At 36.8% G+C, this 19,747-nt stretch overlaps 1 protein-coding gene across 1 annotated transcript; it reads right to left on the bottom strand.

The window, feature by feature from the left end:
- Positions 1-13,465: 13,465 nt before the first annotated feature.
- On the bottom strand, positions 13,466-16,209 carry LOC139886337 (cyclin-D3-1-like). Its single transcript, XM_071870102.1, has 4 exons — positions 15,505-16,209; positions 15,100-15,313; positions 14,784-14,914; positions 13,466-14,021 (listed from the first exon to the last, which is right to left on the bottom strand). Exons 1-4 carry the CDS (start codon positions 16,006-16,008, stop codon positions 13,749-13,751), a joined length of 1,122 nt encoding a protein of 373 aa, XP_071726203.1. The 5' UTR covers positions 16,009-16,209; the 3' UTR covers positions 13,466-13,748.
- Between the last annotated feature and the right edge of the window lie 3,538 nt (positions 16,210-19,747).

Raw genomic sequence — 19,747 nt, 5'->3', positions numbered from 1 at the left:
ACATAAACATAACATCAGAATCAATCATCCCATTATGGGATCCTCTGGCACTAACTTTTCTTCATGTTGAATCACACCAAGTTTCTCAAACAAGTTATACAGTAAAACTGCATATGGGAATGGTTCTTCTGATTCAAGAAAATCTTTCATCACATGAATGAGAAAGTGTCCCACATTCACTTGAATACCCTCTAGTAGGCAATATAGAAACAAGACTTCAGTACCAGACAGCAAATGATCTCCTTCTCTCCTAAAAGTCACATTTCTTTTGATGATTCTCAAATGTATCTCATGTTGTGGCAAGATATCTTCATCACTAACCTCAACTCTACCAGTATACACTACCTTCTCTGGCTTGCATATCCTAACAATAACATCTGACAATCTGAGTCTACTGGGAATCTTTCTGATATCTTTGCTAGGGTACAGTATCTTAACCCCAGTATGAGGAACGTTTAACAGGTTTGAGAATTCCTCTAAAGTCCACCTATACTGTTGATTAAATAGACCCGAGTGTACAAACTTCTTCTTACCATCCTCTAAAGCAACATTGGCGTAAAATTCTCTAAGTAGAGCAGGACAGTAATAATCCCCAATATCTATGAAAGCCTGACACCCAATCTGTTCCCAAGGACTATAAGTCTGTCGAGTCGAAATGACCTTTTGTTCTACTAAGATTGGTCGATATCTAGCTAGGATTCTCCTACGGTCGATGTTGAACATCCATTGACCAACAAATGAGCCACCTGACATTCTAATACAAACTACAAGCACTAGCATTAGATGGGCATCACAGAAATTATCAGAGACCAATCATTCAATTAAAATTAATCAAAATAATCTACCATCGGTCCAACAGAATGACCATCGGTCGATGGTGGAGACCATCGGTCCGATGGTCTAGACCTACGGCAGATGGTCTAACCACATACACACACTGGTCAAATAACGACCTTCGGCCGAGTGACAAGATGTCCGGCCGATCGATGGACACCATCGGTCGATGGTCAGAGACCCTCGGCCGGAGGTAGTTCATCAGATCTGTGACTCGAAATTGATCAAATCGTCCGATTTGACGTTTCTAGTTCAAATTCCTGTTATAACAGATGCTAAAGGGGCCGTTTATCATACATCAAACATCAATTTCAACAGATCTCAAATAAAACTCATCCGATTTAAAGTTTATACTTCGAACACTAAATCATCGATTACAAACAAACGATTAAGAGTTATGTTACCTTGTTTACGGCGCTAAGATCACAAAGAAAAGATGAATAATAAAAACTAGATCAAAACCTTTCTCCTTAACTTCATAAAATTAGGGTAAAATCACACAATTTTGGCCAGAGTGACTGACCCGTTCGTCGCTGGGTCCTTTTATACCCTGTCAGTGACCATCGGCCGATGGTCAAGTCCGTCGGTCCGATGGTCTTGACACTCGGGCGAGGGTCTGAGTCCATCGGCCGGATGTAAAGACTGTCGGCCGGTGGTCTGACATTTGAAAACTTTTAAAACTTAACACTTTTCAATATCAGACTTTTACCCATTTACACTAACTCCCCCTGGGACTGATCTCCACAATAAAAAACATCACGCTTTGTTCCTTTAAGCTCAAAACAACTTATATTCAAAACAATAAGAAACCTAAGGTTCCTTTCACAGTAAACCTTACCCAGAACTGAGTTGTGGACTTAAAAGATGAAATATAAATGCACATGCAACTAACACATGAATGCAAACTAATTCAGAAATGCATGCTCATGCAAATACACAAAGCAAATAACTGTACAAGATCAAGTGTATCATGATCAGCAATATAATAACAGATATAATCAGTAACATTTAACCTTTTAGATCTGTGGATAATAAACCTTTAACATCAGTTTCATAAAGCATTAACATTAACAAATTCATGATGTTATCAGCATAGGAACAAATAATACTGCTTATCATCAGTCACACTTCCAGAAGAATAACATATCTTTTTGTGAGTTGGCATATAAAATTGATTGAATCTTTTTGATTCGGGGATCAGAACTGAACTATATTGACATGTTATTCCATAGTTCATTCACGAACTTATTCATTAAAGCATATACAGAACAACCTTCAAATATATCAATAAACATTCATCAACTTTCACTCTAGACTTCGATGATCACGTTAGATTAATTACTTTAACATTTTTCAATGTCAGATTTACATCACAAAGTCAGTCCTCGTTTGAGATCGCACGATTTCTCGGGTAGAACAATTGAGCACAAACCTGTTGACGCTGTCCTCTTATCACATCAATGTACTTTCGATTCTATTGAACAGAATCATCTCACGATGTTTCTAGCAACCCTGTCAGCCTTTGGCTTCTACCTTAAACTTATACCTTTCGTTTCAGATAACATTGTTAATCTCAAATTTATTGCATACTCTGTTAAGGACGCATACCGGCCGCTATAAACCCCATACTTAAACGGAAATAGTATGATGTATGGTGTTGGATGGATAGAAGTGATATATATATATTTGAGTGATGGAACGCTAAGATACCTTCCAGAAGATATTCCCTCTATCCAGGTCAATAGGCACAATCCCATATCACAGACAAAAGATGTAAAGTTCACTAATTGAGGTGTGTACAACTAAACATGATGATGACGCACCACTGTCTTTGACATTTGTTATAACTGCACGGAAAACCAATCTTCGTATGTGGAAATCTAGAACCCGATGATGTTGCCTTTTAAAAATCATTCTGTGTCTGTGATACAAAACTGCACTTCTCAACCCTTTTAGAGAAAACACCTCCCTTTGGGTACCCGATATGTATGTTGTTGGATTTCGGTCCAAGTAATAAAGGTAAATAGAAACAAGTATGCATCCTAGACAAAATATGCTCACCTTGGGGACTCACAAAATTATCCTTTTGCTACCGAGTATAAATCGTAGTAGGGGAGACCTCAACCGTCTGTCGAGTTTCTGTTCAATCATTTCTCGGTACATATTCAGTGATAAGTAGGTGACTACCCTCAACCGCTGTAAACCTTTCCACGATTTCCTCATCATGATATTTACGCGTTATTAGTGTGATCATCTCTATCTAGAATTAGATCAATAAAGTTTACCAACATATTATCAATCATCCTGTATTACTTGTTTTTCACAACTTACATGTCAGTTCAGTATTGCAATCACTTCCCCACAAACATAACAAGCAACTCATTTTCTGATTTTTCACTTTTTATGGATTTTCTATTTTTCTAATTTTTATTTGTTTTTCTGGTTTTTCAATTTTTATGGCTTTTTGATTTTCTCTGTACAAAAGCATAAAACTATCTAAAAACATAAGCAAACATGCAAATTTCAGTAAAAACTAATCTATCATGCAAACGAAAAATGCAAATGATCTAGAAGTTATCATGCAAAACTATTCAAACTCTACAAGCAGTTTCTAACCATTCACAACTCAGTCTCAGGCTTAGATTCCTCTGTGTCAGGAACCTCAGTTTCAGGAATTTCAGTTTCAGGAACTACATCTTGAAGCAACTTAACACCTATCTCATTTAATAGAAATTCAAAACGTGGTTTATCAAAAGCTTTTGTGAAGAGATCAGCCCTTTAGGCTGTAGTGTCAATTTGCACTACATCAATTAACTTTTTCTCATAGCAATCTCTAATGAAATGGTATTTAATCCCTATATGTTTCGTTTTAGAGTGATTTACGGGATTCTTAGTGACAGCTATGGCAGCAGTATTATCAACATAAATAGGAGTGTTAGAGATTTTCAAACCGTAGTCACGTAGTTGCTGTTGTATCCAGATAACCTGTGATGTACAGCTGGCCGCGGCAATATATTCAGCTTCACAAGTGGACTGAGCCACTGCTGTCTGCTTCTTACACTGCCAGGTTACTAGTTTGCTACCAAGAAATTGACACCCTCCTGATGTTGACTTGAAATCTTTCTTGCAACCTCCATAGTCTGAATCACTGTACGCTGTGAGATCAAAACCATCCTCACACGAATACCATAACCCTAAGCTGGGAGTATCTTTTAGATACCTCAGAATCTTCTTGACCACTAACATATGATGAACATTAGGGTTTGCCTGATAACGAGCACACAGGCACACCGCAAACATTATATCTGGTCTAGAAGCAGTTAGGTACATTAGAGAACCTATGATAGCCCTGTACAAAGTAGGGTCCACTGGAGCACCCTCCTTATCTGGTGAAATCCCATGATTAACCGACAACGGAGTCTTAGCTGGTCTCTCTGTATCTACCTGAAAGCGCTTAAGGATATCAGCAACATACTTCGTCTGATGTAAGAAGATGCCTTTATCCGTTTGAGCTACCTGCAAACCTAAGAAAAACTTAATAGTTCCCATGGAACTCATCTTAAACTTCCGTTGCATAACCTTCTCGAACTCATCAACCATACTCTGATCTGTAGACCCGAAAATAATATCATCAACATAGACCTGCACTAACATAAGATGTTGTCCTTTCTTCTTGATGAAAAGTGTCTGATCAATGACACCTCTCCGAAAGCCATTTTCAAGCATGTAGTTGGACAACGTTGCATACCAAGCTCTAGGAGCTTGGTGTAGACCATATAGCGCCTTTTCTAGTCGATACACCTTTTCTGGGAAATGCGGATCCTCAAAACCAGGCGGTTGTTCAACAAACACTTTCTCGTTTATCTCACCATACAAAAACGCACTCTTCACATCCATTTGATAAACTTTGAAACCCATATAGGACGCGAAGGACAAGAAAATCCTGATAGCCTGCAGTCTCGCAACTGGAGCAAAAACCTCATCATAGTCAATTTCCGGGATTTGCTGATATCCCTTAACCACCAATCTAGCTTTATTACGAATCACTATACCCTGCTCATCTTTTTTATTCTTCAAAACCCAACGAAGACCATAGGGTACACAACCATGCGGTGGATTGACTAACCTCCAAACCTTAAGATGTTTAAATTGCAACAGCTCTTCCTGCATAGCACTTACCCACTCATCGTACTTTAAAGCTTCGTATACATCTTCCGACTCGATTTGACACACATAACACGAGTGGGCATGAACAAACACTCTCCCTGTCTTGTTCAATGATGAATAAAAAGCTGTCACCAAATTCGCACTTTCACTTTGAACATCTTCAACTGCAGTCATATTTTCAGTAACCGCGGGAACCTCGGATGTAGAGATAACTCCTGACGTGGATGCCCCAGATGTAGTAGTTTGAGGAGGATTGACACTAGGCAATCCTCTTTTATCCACATAATAGTCGGCCAGACGCTTTGGTGGCAGAATAACACGATTCGATCTCCGTACACCTCCTGCATCTGCTATCTGTTCTGGATCAGTCACAGTAGATGGTTGGTTATATAGAGGATTCAGATGTCTCTCTGTCAATACTGTACGTTCCACATCATCATCTAACTCACTATCTTCATCTGTATCAACTACCCCGTCCTCATTAGACTCAAGATTACCTTGAACACTTTGTGGACTTGGTTGCACGCTAGAAACCGGATTCTGAACCTGCGTAGGAATAGTGATAACATTTTCTGAAGAATTCCGAGAATCAAACAATATCTGAGTCAGAAGTTCTTCCTCTGTAGCACCTGGTGGAAGATTGAATGAATCAAAAAGCTTATCATACTCAAACTGCCATGCATAACCTTTACTGACACGAGGCGGTGCATTGCGCTGAATATCAACTTCAAACTGTTCTTCCAGACGTTTTGTCTCATTGTTGTACACCCGCTTGTTCGGATTCCCGTAACCCAAGAAGATACCAGAAACAACCTTTGAATTAAATTTTCCTCCAGCATCACGTACCAAAATAGTACAAGGTGCGCCAAAGGGTTCGAAATGTTTAATATTAGGTTTTCCCTTATGCAGCAGCTCGTAACAAGTTTTACCATGACGCTTCACCACGAGAACTCTGTTCATAACATAACACGCTGTACTCACTGCTTCACCCCAGAAGGCAATCGGAAGACATGAATCAGCTAACATTGTTCTTGCGGTCTCAATCAAAGTCCTGTTCTTTCTCTCAGCAACACCATTTGACTGTGGTGTATAAGCAGGACTGAACTGCTGTTGTATCCCCTTTTCGTTACAAAACTGCAGCATCTGATTGTTCTTAAACTCCGTACCATTATCAGTACGAATCTTTCTCACTTTCAATTTATATAAACTTTCGAGCTTTAGAATCAGCACCTTAATATGCTCAAAGGTATCCGACTTATTCTTCAACATCACCACCCAAGAAAAACGTGAATATTCATCAGTAACTACCAAGCAATAGGATTCTCCTGTGAGAGTTTTACAGTTGACTGGACCAAAGAGATCCATATGCAACAGCTCCAAAGGAATGTTAACAGAATGATGCTTTTTGGTAGCATGTGACTTTTTCGTTTGTTTCCCCTGTTTACATGGAAGACACACATCAGGAATATGAAAACTTTTAAGATTAACACCCTCAACTAATCCATTGTGGACTAGATTGTTCATCTTCCTCAGACTCAAATGACCCATACGCTTGTGCCATATGATAGACTCTTGTTCAGTAGCTTTAGAAACGAAAGCCTGATGGCCAGTAGCTTCCTTTACATGAGCCTTACGCATGTCAAGGATATAGAGATCCTTGCATATGGGAGCAGTCATCAGAATCATGTCTTCCGGAATAACAAATTCTTTCTTCAAAATATAGCATTGTTTATCATCAAATGCTACTGTATACTTCTTGTCAGCAACCTGTGAGACTGAAAGCAGATTGTTTGACATCTGCTCCACAAAATTAACCTTATCAAAGCTGACATTTTCATTCGCGATTACACCTTGAGCAGTAATAAACCCTCCTTCACTACCAGCAAAAGAAACCGGTCCACCATCCACTGTTTTCACATTAGAAAGTAAGGACAAGTTCCCTGTCATGTGCCTGGACGCCCCACTATCAACAATCCATGTACTGCAGCGTGGATTGTAGGCGACCTGCACATTAAAGTAAGAGGATTAGTTAGAAAGGGCAACCCATGCCCTAATGGCAGTGGGTTTCCCGTCAATGCCAATAACTGGCAATTCCACCCATTGTCCCTTGGATCCCGAAGGACCTGCAGGACGTTGAACACCCTTCACCTCAGATTTTGGTCTCCAAACTGTATTTTTAGGCAATGGTTTTCTATAATAATCGTTAGTTTGAAAAACCTTTGAATCAATTACTTTCACATTTGAATTGTGCACAGGAGAAGATGATCTTCTATAAAAAGAACGATTTGGGCTGAGATCAATCTTCCTGCGGGGTGTCTGTCTAATGGGTCCACAATCCACAGCCCTGTGTCCCAGCCTCCCACATTTGAAACAGTTAACATTATCAAAATCATTAACGTTAAACAACCTGCGTCTAATCGGTGAAAACTGTCTCCTAGGCTGTTCAGTACGTTGTCTAATCGTAGGGGGTGTCAAAACCTGTTTTTCAACAGTCTGACGCCAACTAGGCGGAACATACTTGGACACTTTCTCAGAATTAGAACTCCCACCTTTAGGTGGTTGTTCTACCTTAGGAACACTAACCTGCTGTTTTCCTGAATTATTTTCTTTAACAAACTTAATAGGAGTAGACAAAGTGGTCTTTTTCTTACTCTGTTTGGGCCTTTCTACACTCTTTGTCGGCGTCTTAAGACTCTCACTCCTATTCTCACTGTGTTTTGGATTCTTAAGAATCGTAACTGGCTTAGTCACTGGCACAAATGGTTTGCTATCATTCTCAGTGTCTATGTCAGTATCAGACTCAGTCTCATAAACAACCTCTGTAGGGTTCTTAGAATCAACAACCTTACTAGCACTAACTACTGGGGTCTCCTTAGGTTTACCATATGGTGGTTCCACCACTGGTTCCTTAAACTTCTCTACGAGCTTATTAACATACTCACCCATAAGAGGTGGTGCAACCTCAGAATATCCCAGACCCTCCCGTTTAGGATGATTAAAAGTCTGAGTCACATACGACATCCTCTGCCAGTTATCTATTCTAGCTTTCTCAGACTCATATTTTAACTTAAAAGAATCCTTTTCAGCCTTAAGAGTCTCTATTTGCCCTAAATACATTGTGATCACCTTTTCATCATCTCTAATGGTTGATTTCATGTGACCTATTTGGTTTTCTAGAGACTTAATCACCTCAACATATTCTTTCTGTTTGTTAAGGTAGAAAAGGGCATCTTCATAGTTCTTCTTGTTGGTCTGATTTTCTAAGCTTAGGTTCTTAAGGTCAGTCCTAAGTTTAGGGCAGGTCTCACAAGTAACAGGTATTTCACTTAGCTTAGAAATAACGCATTCAAGTCTTTCAATTTCCTGTTCATAACCAAAACAATAAGCACATTTAGAAATTGAATCAGTACATACCTTATCGTTACTGGAAGTATTAGCCATAAAAGCATAGTTATTCCTTCCATCCTGTGATTCTGCATCTGACTCTGATTCGTACTCCGAACTTGTGCTGTCCGAATAATCAGCTTCATAACCTTCCTTACCCTCACTATTATCTGAACTAACTTGACTTTGAACCGTCACAACTTTCTTATCACCACTCACAAAATCACGGTTGAGCAAATGACCCAACTCTTCTCTGAACCAAGTACCCTCATGACAATTTTTACCTTCTTCTTCATCGGATGGATCAGTAGTAAACTCAATGTCTGACAAATCCTTGGCTTTCCGGAACTTATCATACAGCTGTTCCTTAACCCTCTTTCTGAAACACCATTTCATAAGCTCCTCAGCTCTCTTTAACCTTGCATCACACTTGCACACGTAGCATGTGCAGTTTGGATTATCTTTACCCTTACAACCTGCTCTTCTTCGAACTACTCTTTCTTCCTCAATTTCAGCCGGACTCTTTCCCACAAATACAACATTAGCTTTCTGAGCATCAACTGGAATAGACCAGTCACAAACTTCATCAGGATATATTGTGGAACCAGTTAAGGCTTTAGGTTGAGCAGAACCAGATGATTCCTTCTCAACAATGACGTGTTGGGGAGTCACTGAGATGGTTGTACTAAGAAAAGGATCATGATAACCAGCCTTTGGTGGTCTAGTACAAGTCTTCTTGAAGTGACCAAGTTCATCACAGTTGTAACATCTAACCTTCGCCATGTCAAAACCAAACTTAGAATCCCTGTTTAAACTCAAAGATCGTTCACCAGTTCTCTTTAAATACTTCCTTGCACGCCTAACAATGCTACCCATACAGTACAGAATGTCCATCCTCTCTAGCTCATCTTCATCGATCTGATCATAATCTTCATTCTCGAGATGATTGTTAAGAACCTGTCCACTAATCATATCGTTGTAAGAGTTAACAACGATAGCAGCTAAAGCCATGTCCTCCTGAATGGACTCAATAGATCTTTTCCTGATATTGTCAGTTTGAAACATAGGACTCTGAGTCTGAGTCTGAGGTGGAATCTGAGTCTGCTGAGTCGGAACGTCCTCAATCATCTTAATTGTAGAGTTCTGTATTTTGGCATTAAAGTAACCAGATTGTGACTTTGGTGCAGATATCTGATTTGCATTTGCTGTGATGTACGCTGTCTGCAATGGAGCATGACCAGAAGAAGAAGCACTAGATGTGACATTGGCTGCTACAGTACCAAGCCTTTTCCTTTTGGCCTCAACCTGAATATCCTTCTCCATTAACTTTGAAGTAAATGCAGTCAATGTCAAAGGACGTCCAGAAGCAACATATAGGTTTTGGATCTTCTCTACTTCATAATCCCACTTCTCAGGAAGACCAAGTGCCAACACTTTTATTGCCTTATCATCTTTTACCTCAATCCCATAATCCGTCATCCCGGCAACCAATAACCTGTACCTTTCTAAAGTCTGGCTCAAAGTTTCTGTTGGAAGGGCTGCAAACACCTTCCACTCATCCTTCAACACTTTACCTTTAGTTGCTTTATAAGTAGCAGTACCCTCAGTTGCGAACACAATAGCCTGCCAAAGAGTATAGCACGTCTTATAACGGTTCTTAAACTGACCGAAGATTTCCTTAGACAAGGCTTGCGTTAACTGAGTATAACACCGACACTCAAGATTATACCCTTCGCGTTCTGCGGGATCAAAATCATGAGTTTCTTTAGGTTCACCGTCAGCCCCTGATGGCCAAACAAAAGGAGTCTCAATACACTCCCAAAGTCGAGAATCTTGTCCATTAAGGTAAATCACAAACCTAACTTTCCATTCTAAAAAGTCTTTTAAGTTTTCAAGCCTCGGAACTTTATTGTTAGATCCTTATTCACTTTCGCTTAATAATAGTCTTTGAATTCCGGGTGCAATAACAAGTGCACTGTATTCGTTTGTTAATTTCTCGTTTGTATCAGACATTATTAACTGATTAAGTGATTAATTATGGATTAATTAAATTATTCTGGATTAAAAGAGGATCGGCCGATGGACTGAGACGATCGGTCGGAGGACTGAGACAATCGGTCGATGGTCTAAGGACGAACGGTCGATGGTCTAGACAAACGGTTCAAGGTTATCACAAACTGTCCTCCGGTTCAACTTAAGACGATCGGTCGAGTGTGAGTGACTATCGGTCGAAGGTCAAGACACTCGGTCGATGGTCAATGACGATCGGCCGAGGGTAGTTCTTACGTATCTGGGCAGAAAAAAACTAGGGTTTTTGGCCAAAACTCAAATTTTGATTGATTCTAACGTTCTGGACTCAAACAAAACCGATGAAAACTTCACAAAAACACCTTTGAACACAAAAACACTCGAAAACACTGGATTTAAACGTAAAAGTTCCAACCTTTTAATTGAAACCCGTTTTGACACAAACCCTAATCACAAAAATCAAAAATTCGACTCAAAAACGTATGGATCAGCAACACAACGCTCTGATACCACTTTGTAGATGTAGTTTGGACCTTAGATCATACGTTGTATCTAGATTAATGGCGGAAACACTAATTAGAATGAGTCGAATACGTATTAGACTAACGGGATCGAATTAACCAATGAATAATTGATAGAATCGATGCCTAAGACTGTGTATTCGGTTGGTAAGGGTTTTGGGACGATTAGCAGCAAGTAATACGACGGCCTAAGGGTTTATGGTGTGTAACCTAACACAAAACCACGAAACCCGTATTTATACTAAATACAGCGACCATCGGCCGGTGGTCGGGGACCTTCGGCCGATGGTGACAGTCCCTCGACCGATGGTCCCTACCATCGGTCGATGGTCTTGAGCAGCCAACCGACTGCTTGACCTATTCACGACATTATACTAAGCATCATAAACACAAAGTATAAGTGTCCACGTACATATATGACTGAAATATCAAGTACATAACAAATAGAACAATAAACGTAATAGAACTCGGAATTTATGCACCAACACTAACAATAAGAAAATCAAAACTACAAATAGCTTCATCTTCAATTCTCTAATTTTCAGCTTCTTGACCTCAATTTCAAGCTTATTCTTTGATTTCAGCAACCCTCTTATAACAATAACCGAACGAGGAGATTATACTTTGATTTCTTGACCATTAACAGCGTCCTAATTGGGGAATAGGGTTTCGAATTGAAAATTTGGGTTTGAGCAGATTAGGTTTTTAGGCTAACAGGTGGGTAGGAATTGGGAATTTGGGTTTCTATTTACACGTTTGTTTACAACTGAATTGAACATGTGAAACCCTATCGTTATCCAATAAAATTAGATGGCTGGAATGACGAATATGCCCTCACATGCGTGGCACATGTGAGGGCTTGCCGTTAGAGTATTGACATCAGTTAGTAACAGGTACCAGCTGCGATATACAATCAAACCACAGGTACCAACCAAGATAAAAATAAACTTTAGGTGCAGTGGTGAAAAACATAACAAACCACAGGTACTATCGACGTAATTTTTTCTTCTTGAGATCATCATTACCTTATGTATGTATGGCGAGCATTGCATAACAGCTATGTTTCCAAAAGACAAAATTGTTAAAATAGTCCCTGTGGTTTGTACCAAAATGCTAGTTTCGTCCCTGTGCTTTTTTTAATGGATTTGGTCCCGGTGGTTTGTAAAAGTTGCTGATTTAGTCTCTCTGACCGACGGCCGTCAAAAAAGGCCGTTAACTCCAGTCATGTGCCAAACATGTGAGGGTATTTTCGTCAGTTTCTTTCATTTATTAGCAAAATTGCTGAAATGGTCCCTGTGGTTTGCACCAAAATCGCTGAAATGGTCCCTGTGGTTTGTTCAAAAATGCTGGGTACACACTGTCAATTATTCAAACTCAGATCCAATACATTTATTCATATTTCACAAAACACAAACTCAATTCCTATCATTATCATTTATCATTCAGAATAAATATCACAAATACAACAAATCAACTTCAACAGATTCATATTCATGCTATTTGCTACAGTACTCGATTATGAATTTCATCATCATGCTTAAATCTCAGATTTCTCAAATGATGTTCATTTACATGAATTAGATACATAATCATAATCATTATCAAAACCTGCATCTCGTTGATCACTATAAGCAACAAACAGATTCAAAATCCAGTTAATTCATCTCAAGTTTATCATGAACCAAAAACTCATGGATTTTTTTATCTCCGGAATTATTTAGAAGTTTTCATAATAAATTGAGCACCGATCTGGATTTCTCGTCATTTACTCAAGGTAATAGAAGCTTTATTTTAGATTGAGATTCATCACAGAGCTTGAAAACTCAAAGTCAAAGTTCGAACCATTCCGGTCAACATTTTGATTGAGTCGAATCAGTAACATTTAGATGAAAAGGATGATTCTCGAGCATTCAGGAGGTGATTATGAGAAGATTTCATGTTGATGATAACACCTGAAACGCATCTGAAGATGATTTTGATTTTGGTGTTCATATGATGAAAAATGACTCGATTCATGGTGATTTCTATTTTTTGATGTTGTTTTAGTTATAGACTCTTCACAAATCTTGTTAGACACTGCTATTGGAATTAAGTTCCAGTGATTTTCAGTTTTAATTTGATCAATCAATAAACGAGGATGAATCAGAAAAAGCATGTTGAAGACGAAGAACACTCGATGAAGATGAAGATTAAATTGCTGGGTACAAACCACATGGACCAATTCAGCAATTTTGCTAATAAATGAAAGAAACTGACGAAAATACCCTCACATGTTTGGCACATGACTGGAGTTAACGGCCTTTTTTGACGGCTGTCGGTCAGAGGGACTAAATCAGCAACTTTTACAAACCACCGGGACCAAAATCATAAAAAAAAGCACAGGAACGAAACTATCATTTTGGTATAAACCACATGGACTATTTCAACAATTTTTTCTTTCCAAAAAGAAAATTAGTGGACTATATACATGTTACGCTTATAATTAACTCCTACATACAGCAACATATAATAAATTCATATATCATGCATTAATTCCCAAGATCCATAAATATACATGTCCATTGCTTGAAAAAGACACGACATTACCTAAAAAATTAATTAATTTATCTCGATATAAAAACGACGTAAAGCAATAGAAATTGACCAATTAAGTACAATATAGCTAGGCATCTTCATCGACCACTCCCTTTGGTCATAATCTATATATTAGAGGTCGTTTATGTTTATATTCAGTAGTCGAACCTTACGATCTTAATTAAAAAATAATGTGCACGAGGACACACCTACCCGGTCATCATGATATCATGATGGATATCAAGGGCTCACGAGTGGCTCAAAGCTTTTAAGAGAACCAAACGGCCTAAATTGATGATGATCAATTCGTGTTTTCTTGAACAATGGTTCGTTGGGATTATTAAGATAAGAGTTAAATTCCCATGATTCATTTGAACTTTCATCACACGTGAAATCAATTACACCAGCTGGACTCTCGGGATATATTGTTGGCTCGTTTGAATCATGTTTTCGTATATTGTTCATGTCATAAGAAAGCTCAATGACTAGCTCGTAACACTCGTGCATGCTCCCCTGCATACATAAAAAGTAGATACACATTCACTAAGTTACCTATTATTTTTAATATACTGTATTTGTGTCAAATGCAAGATTTTTATGACCAAAAAAATGCTATGCAAGAACAGAAGAGTTCAGTTAGACAAGTTCTATCGCCGCCGTAGAAAATGACGTCAAATGAGGTGGACCTCTGAGGGAAGTAAACGCATTTAACCGAGCGTCGGTGAGAAAATTGAGCGAACGTTAGTCACAAATGTGACTGGAAGGGTAACAAAAAATCGACCAATCATATTTAATATATACCGAGTATATATTTTTTGTTATTAATTTATTTTTTGTCACTAAACTTCCAATTAGATTTTATCACATCACCCTCCCAATATTTGACATAAAAATTTGACCTTCTGCTTTAACGAAAGTCAAATAGAATCACAGTCAAAAACACATTTTTTTCACTAAAAGCACACCATTTGACTAAGACGTCACAGTAGATGAACTTTTAACAGAAAAGATGTACATTGAGAAGTGAAACAATAGAGTACACCAGTGCAACTGTTCAAGCACAAAGTACATACATAATTTAAATTTTAAGGACATGATAGGTTAAATAAAATAACACAAAGGGAATCATGGTGTTAGTGTGACTTTTTCAAACAAAGTACGGAGTACATTCCTAACATCTGTTGCATTGAAAGTTGTACCATTTAGCTATGTGGGTTGTACCCAAAACATCATGAACAACCAAATCATAGAGGAAAAAGGACAAAAGACACATACCTTAGTGATTTTGAGAAGATCCAGAAGTTGACTTTTGTAGTCAATGGAGTTTTGAGGGTTAATTTCATCTAAAACATGGAGCATTGTAGCTGTGGCCAGTACAGATGGTTTGTAAAACAGGAATCTTGAATCTTGAAAAGAAAAAGAAAGAAAAAAACACCAAATGAAAACCATATTATATTACTATAATATATACAGTTCTAATAAAGTAATGATACTCCGTATTACTACGTAAACAAATACAGTAGTAAGTTGTTTAATGTTTATATCCTAAATCAAACAGATCTGGCTGGCAGGGCTGACCATCAATTAATACCTGAAACTACACAAAGAATGCGAGCTTCACATTTCTTAAAGAAATCCCAATGAAGATGAAGATGAAGATGATTCGTTAGCCCAAGCCTTCTTACAATATGATCAAGAAATGAGATTGGTGTAACTGGGTTCATCCTCCATTTCAGTGTTGACATCACCAAAAGCTCCATTTTCTGTATGGTTGTTGCCTCAAACAAGAACTCACTGTCTTCAACCTAGTAGGGTAGAATAAACATTTATTTTTATTTTTTTTTAAAGTAGCCCATATCATCAAAACATGAAAATATTCAAGATGTTACCTAGAACAAGACTAACAGCACATAGTACAAGTTCTTTTTTTTTTTTTTTTTTTTTTTAAAGAGAGAAAAAAAGAGGAAAAAAAAAAAGAGTGTCAATAGATTCATACCTGAAGATCTAAAAGAGGTGGCACTTGAGTTTCTTCAAGTTTAGCAGCCAAAGAGAGACAAGTAACAGCAACAAGTTGAATCATCCATGGCTTATCATTCTGAAAGTGGACACTATACAGAAACCTATCAAGATAATTGATGGCCAAAATGGCTGTAAGATCTGTGAAACCATAATAACTTTTAACCTTAAGGATCCAATTCACACCCACTTTCCTATCAACAAAAACAGAGGGATCTGTTTTGTCCAAACTTAAAAGACATAAGCTTTGTTGTTGTTGTTGTTGTTGTTGTTCTTGCTCCTTAGTAAATAAAGATACAAGCTCTTCATGTTCCCAAAACAAATCTTGTTGGTCAAGGGGATGAGGGAAATGACGATCAAATGAATGTTGATGGGGGGTTTGTGTAAATTCATCTTCAATATCTTGACCATCATCATCTAATTGTTCTTCATTGCAAAAGAGGGTACTTATGAAAGATGATGAGTATGGTGATAAAGTGGCCATTGGGTTTGATAGTTTGATTAGTGAAGAAAGAGTAAAGTTGAGAGGTTAATACTGAAGTTGATCATCATCATGATCATCAACATCACACAATAATCGTCCATTGGTCTTTGAGGTTTTCTATTAAAAACATTAATTATTTATTTTCTCCCAATCTTCTTTTTTGTAATATATATCTAAATATCTACTAATATCTATACGTATAGGTTTGAGGGAAGTGTGTGTATCAATGAGAGAGAGAGAGAGAGAGAGAGAGAGGATTCAGAAGAAATCAGAAAGGAAAAGAAAGTGATAGGATCAGAGCAAGTGTCACGCTTGTCCTTTGTTTATATTTATACGTTACTTCATGTTTTGACTAGATGGAGAAAATAACATACTTAGGTCACTCCCTATCATAACTAAACTATTCATCCTCTTAATCTTTCACATCAGCGCCACATCAACACTAATATCCTATAACTAACTCATAATTAAACACTCCCTATAATGGCTAAAACAATACTCCTCTTAATATACAACGTACAAGCAATAAAACATCAAGTCCAACAATAAAAAGCCACTGGACCCACAATTCCTATAACTAAACTTAAAACTTCCGTTAAATCCATGGTGAATGCGGGTAACTAAAGCGGGTAATGAGCCCGTGCCTATGGTTAGTTACGGGTAATGACGGGTAATGTGCGGGAAATGGACGGGTAACTAACGATAGGGGGTGGTCTTAGGGGTGTTTGGCATCAAGCATCTTTACACTCGTTTTAATCGTAACCGTGACGTTAGAGGTAAATTGTGTACTTTTTAATAAAAAACGAGTTTCTGAGTGTAATTTTATTTCACATTCATTAATTTAAATTTTTATGTCAAATATTTTTATGGTGATGTAGTAAAATCTTATTAGAAATTAGGTGAAAAAAATAAATTAAAGTAAATTACACTAATGGTCCATGTGGTTTATTGTAAATTACGTCGCTCGTCCATATCTCTTAAAAATTACATGGTTCGTCCCTGTGGTTTTAGATATCAACGACGATGGTCCCTGTGGTTTATTGTAAATTACGTCGCTCGTCCCTATCTTTTTAAAATTACATGGTTCGTCCATGTGGTTTTAAATATCAACGACGATGGTCCCTATAGATTAATATTATTATTATTATTGTTGTTGTTGTATACAACTAGAAAAATTTCGGCCCGCGCGTTGCTGCGGGATATTTCGGATTGCATATTTATGTTTAACGTGACGTTATGTATTTATATAATTAAAAACGTGTTGCTGCGGGTGTGTTGTGTACGGAAGATAGACCGAAATATTTAGCGTTTTTCAAAAGCGTCCGTGTTGCGCGTAGCAACTTGCGTTGTGGTCGTAAGATTATTTCGAATTGAACGGTGGCGGCGGAATAATTTAACTCGCGGCGAGCGGGAAAATACGAAACGCTAAAAATTCGGGTGGAAATTAGTTAAAGATTTTTTATGAAATAATAATTTTACATTTAATACCCCAGAAAAAGTGCAAGTTGAGTCATAGTTGAGGGGGTGGTTTTGTATTTGTTTTGGGGTATGTCGTTTGGTGAATTGAAAAGGAAAAAAACGACCTAAATCTTCATAACAATTATGTCATAGTTGAGGGGGTGGTTTTGTATTTGTTTTGGGGTATGTCGTTTGGTGAATTGAAAAGGAAAAAAACGACCTAAATCTTCATGACAATTAGTAAATCTTCATGACAATTAGTATATAAGGGTTAATAATTTTCTTTTATAACAAATTCAATGATTTTCTTTTATATAAAAATAACACAAATTTAATTATCTTTACTCTTTTCAATATATGAAAAGAAAACTTATTATTATTTTAATTATAATTAATTGTTTTAATTATTAATTTTGCAAAGTCGTAGTATACAATAGTATACTTTCAAAAAGCATCTTAAATACTATATTCTTTTTTATATAATTAAGTGGCTATGCTTTACTAAATGTTTGATAACCTATGTTGAATCTTAACTCTTATATGTATTTATAATTTGTGTTTGTAAAAAACTAAATTAACAAATATATTTAGAAATAAGTTATCTTTTCCCTCTTTTTCTTTTGCGTTTTTTCTTACTTTTGCGGCTTTTCCAATTTGGAATCTATTTTTATAAAAGTGACTTAATTTGTTATCCGTATTTCTGCTATTCCCATTTTGGTTTTAGAAAGAAAAAAATATATACTATGTCTTATAATTTCATTAATTTGGCCTTTTATTCATAATTTTATACTGGTAGTTACTTTTTATAACCAACAATATTTTTTTTACAAATAAAATAATAATAAGAGCGATAAAATGTGCAATAGAAACGATTCAAGAGTCATTTATATTGAAATGTATGTATAAAATTGTAAATCTGTCAATTACAAATAAATAATATAATATAATCGTAACAGTGTATATAATATAAACGTATTAGACTTTGTCCCGGAGTTTTTATTTGAAGAGAAACGAAAAAAATGAAAGAAAATTAAAACTTGTGTTCCCCAATTTTAATAGAGAATAAATGATATAAAACAAGAGTTAGAGGGTCGCTCGTTGCTGCTCAAAATTTTCTGCGATTTTAACGCAATCTATTGATTAGGAACCTGATTTACACAACACATTTTACTTTCTGTATTTTTGGGCACACAAACTACAACCAAAAACAATTATAGTGTCCAAAAACGACCATCATTTGTCGATAACCATATCACAAAGTTTAAGTACATACCATCATAGGTATTCATTCTAGAGTTAACTTAGATCACAAAGTGTTAAGGTTACAAAGCTACCAGGAATAATATCAAGATGCCATAATATAAAAGACATAACATCGGGAATAACATTCATAGGCATAAATAACATCATGTAACATCAGGAATAACATGGTTGGCAATCCTGAGTGTGTTTGCGGACAGTTTCTGAAATTGTAACAACATGCATAGGCATAAATAATATCAAGACACCATAATATAAAAGACATAGAAAAACAACCACATTTACTGATAATAATTAAAATTTGAAGACTAACTTATTCATATACATGCCTCCGTAAAGACGAATGCGGCATAGCAGTTTGATATATCGAGTGGTTAGAATCACCATTAGGAACAGATGCATCCACATCTCCTGAGCATCCTACATAATCCAATCTGGTTAAATCACGATAAAATGTAATACACGTAGTAAGTTGTTGATATGCGTGAGAATAAAAACGGATCAGAAAGCAACATACCATTAACTAAAAAAGGGTAAACTTGTGATGAACTAAAACAGATGTTTAAAGCCAAATTATTTGCATGTACTATGAATTATACATACCTGTATCTTTAGGTCTTGATGTAAAAAGATTCAAAGAGGTAACTTTTTCATTTCAGCAGTGTAGTATTCTATTTTTTTTATGCGATTGACAATAAACGCAAAATAGATGAATTATAAAAAACCAAGAACTAAATCCACATCATCTAACACATGAAAAACAACAATGCAAATGCAGTAGTATAACACATTACCTTCAGGTTAAAGAACATTGAGGATCCATAATAAGATATGATTCGATGCCCTACAACATAAGTTGTTGTTTAAGCAATTATTTTAGCAGTAGTAATATAAAAATCAAGCACATTAACCAAAAGTTATGAAAGAAAAAAGTACATAACGGACAGTTTCAAGAATACCGAAAGAACTGTACCAGTTGCTAGCCATAGGCATCAATTTATCAAAATGACAACAGGAACAT

Source organism: Rutidosis leptorrhynchoides, chromosome 1 (assembly GCF_046630445.1).
Source record: "Rutidosis leptorrhynchoides isolate AG116_Rl617_1_P2 chromosome 1, CSIRO_AGI_Rlap_v1, whole genome shotgun sequence".
NCBI classification, from domain to species: Eukaryota; Viridiplantae; Streptophyta; class Magnoliopsida; order Asterales; family Asteraceae; genus Rutidosis; species Rutidosis leptorrhynchoides.
Note: the sequence above shows the minus strand (reverse complement) of the source record. Positions and strands in the feature narration are given on the sequence as shown.

Excerpts from the sequence above, each read along its gene's own strand:
- LOC139886337 (XM_071870102.1), bottom strand. The coding sequence starts at position 16,008 with ATGGCCACTTTATCACCATACTCATCATCTTTCATAAGTACCCTCTTT. Across the intron at positions 14,915-15,099 it reads CATTCTTTGTGTAGTTTCAG|ATTCAAGATTCCTGTTTTAC; the intron begins GTATTAATTGAT and ends TTTCTTTTCAAG. Across the intron at positions 14,022-14,783 it reads ATCTTCTCAAAATCACTAAG|GGGAGCATGCACGAGTGTTA; the intron begins GTATGTGTCTTT and ends TTATGTATGCAG.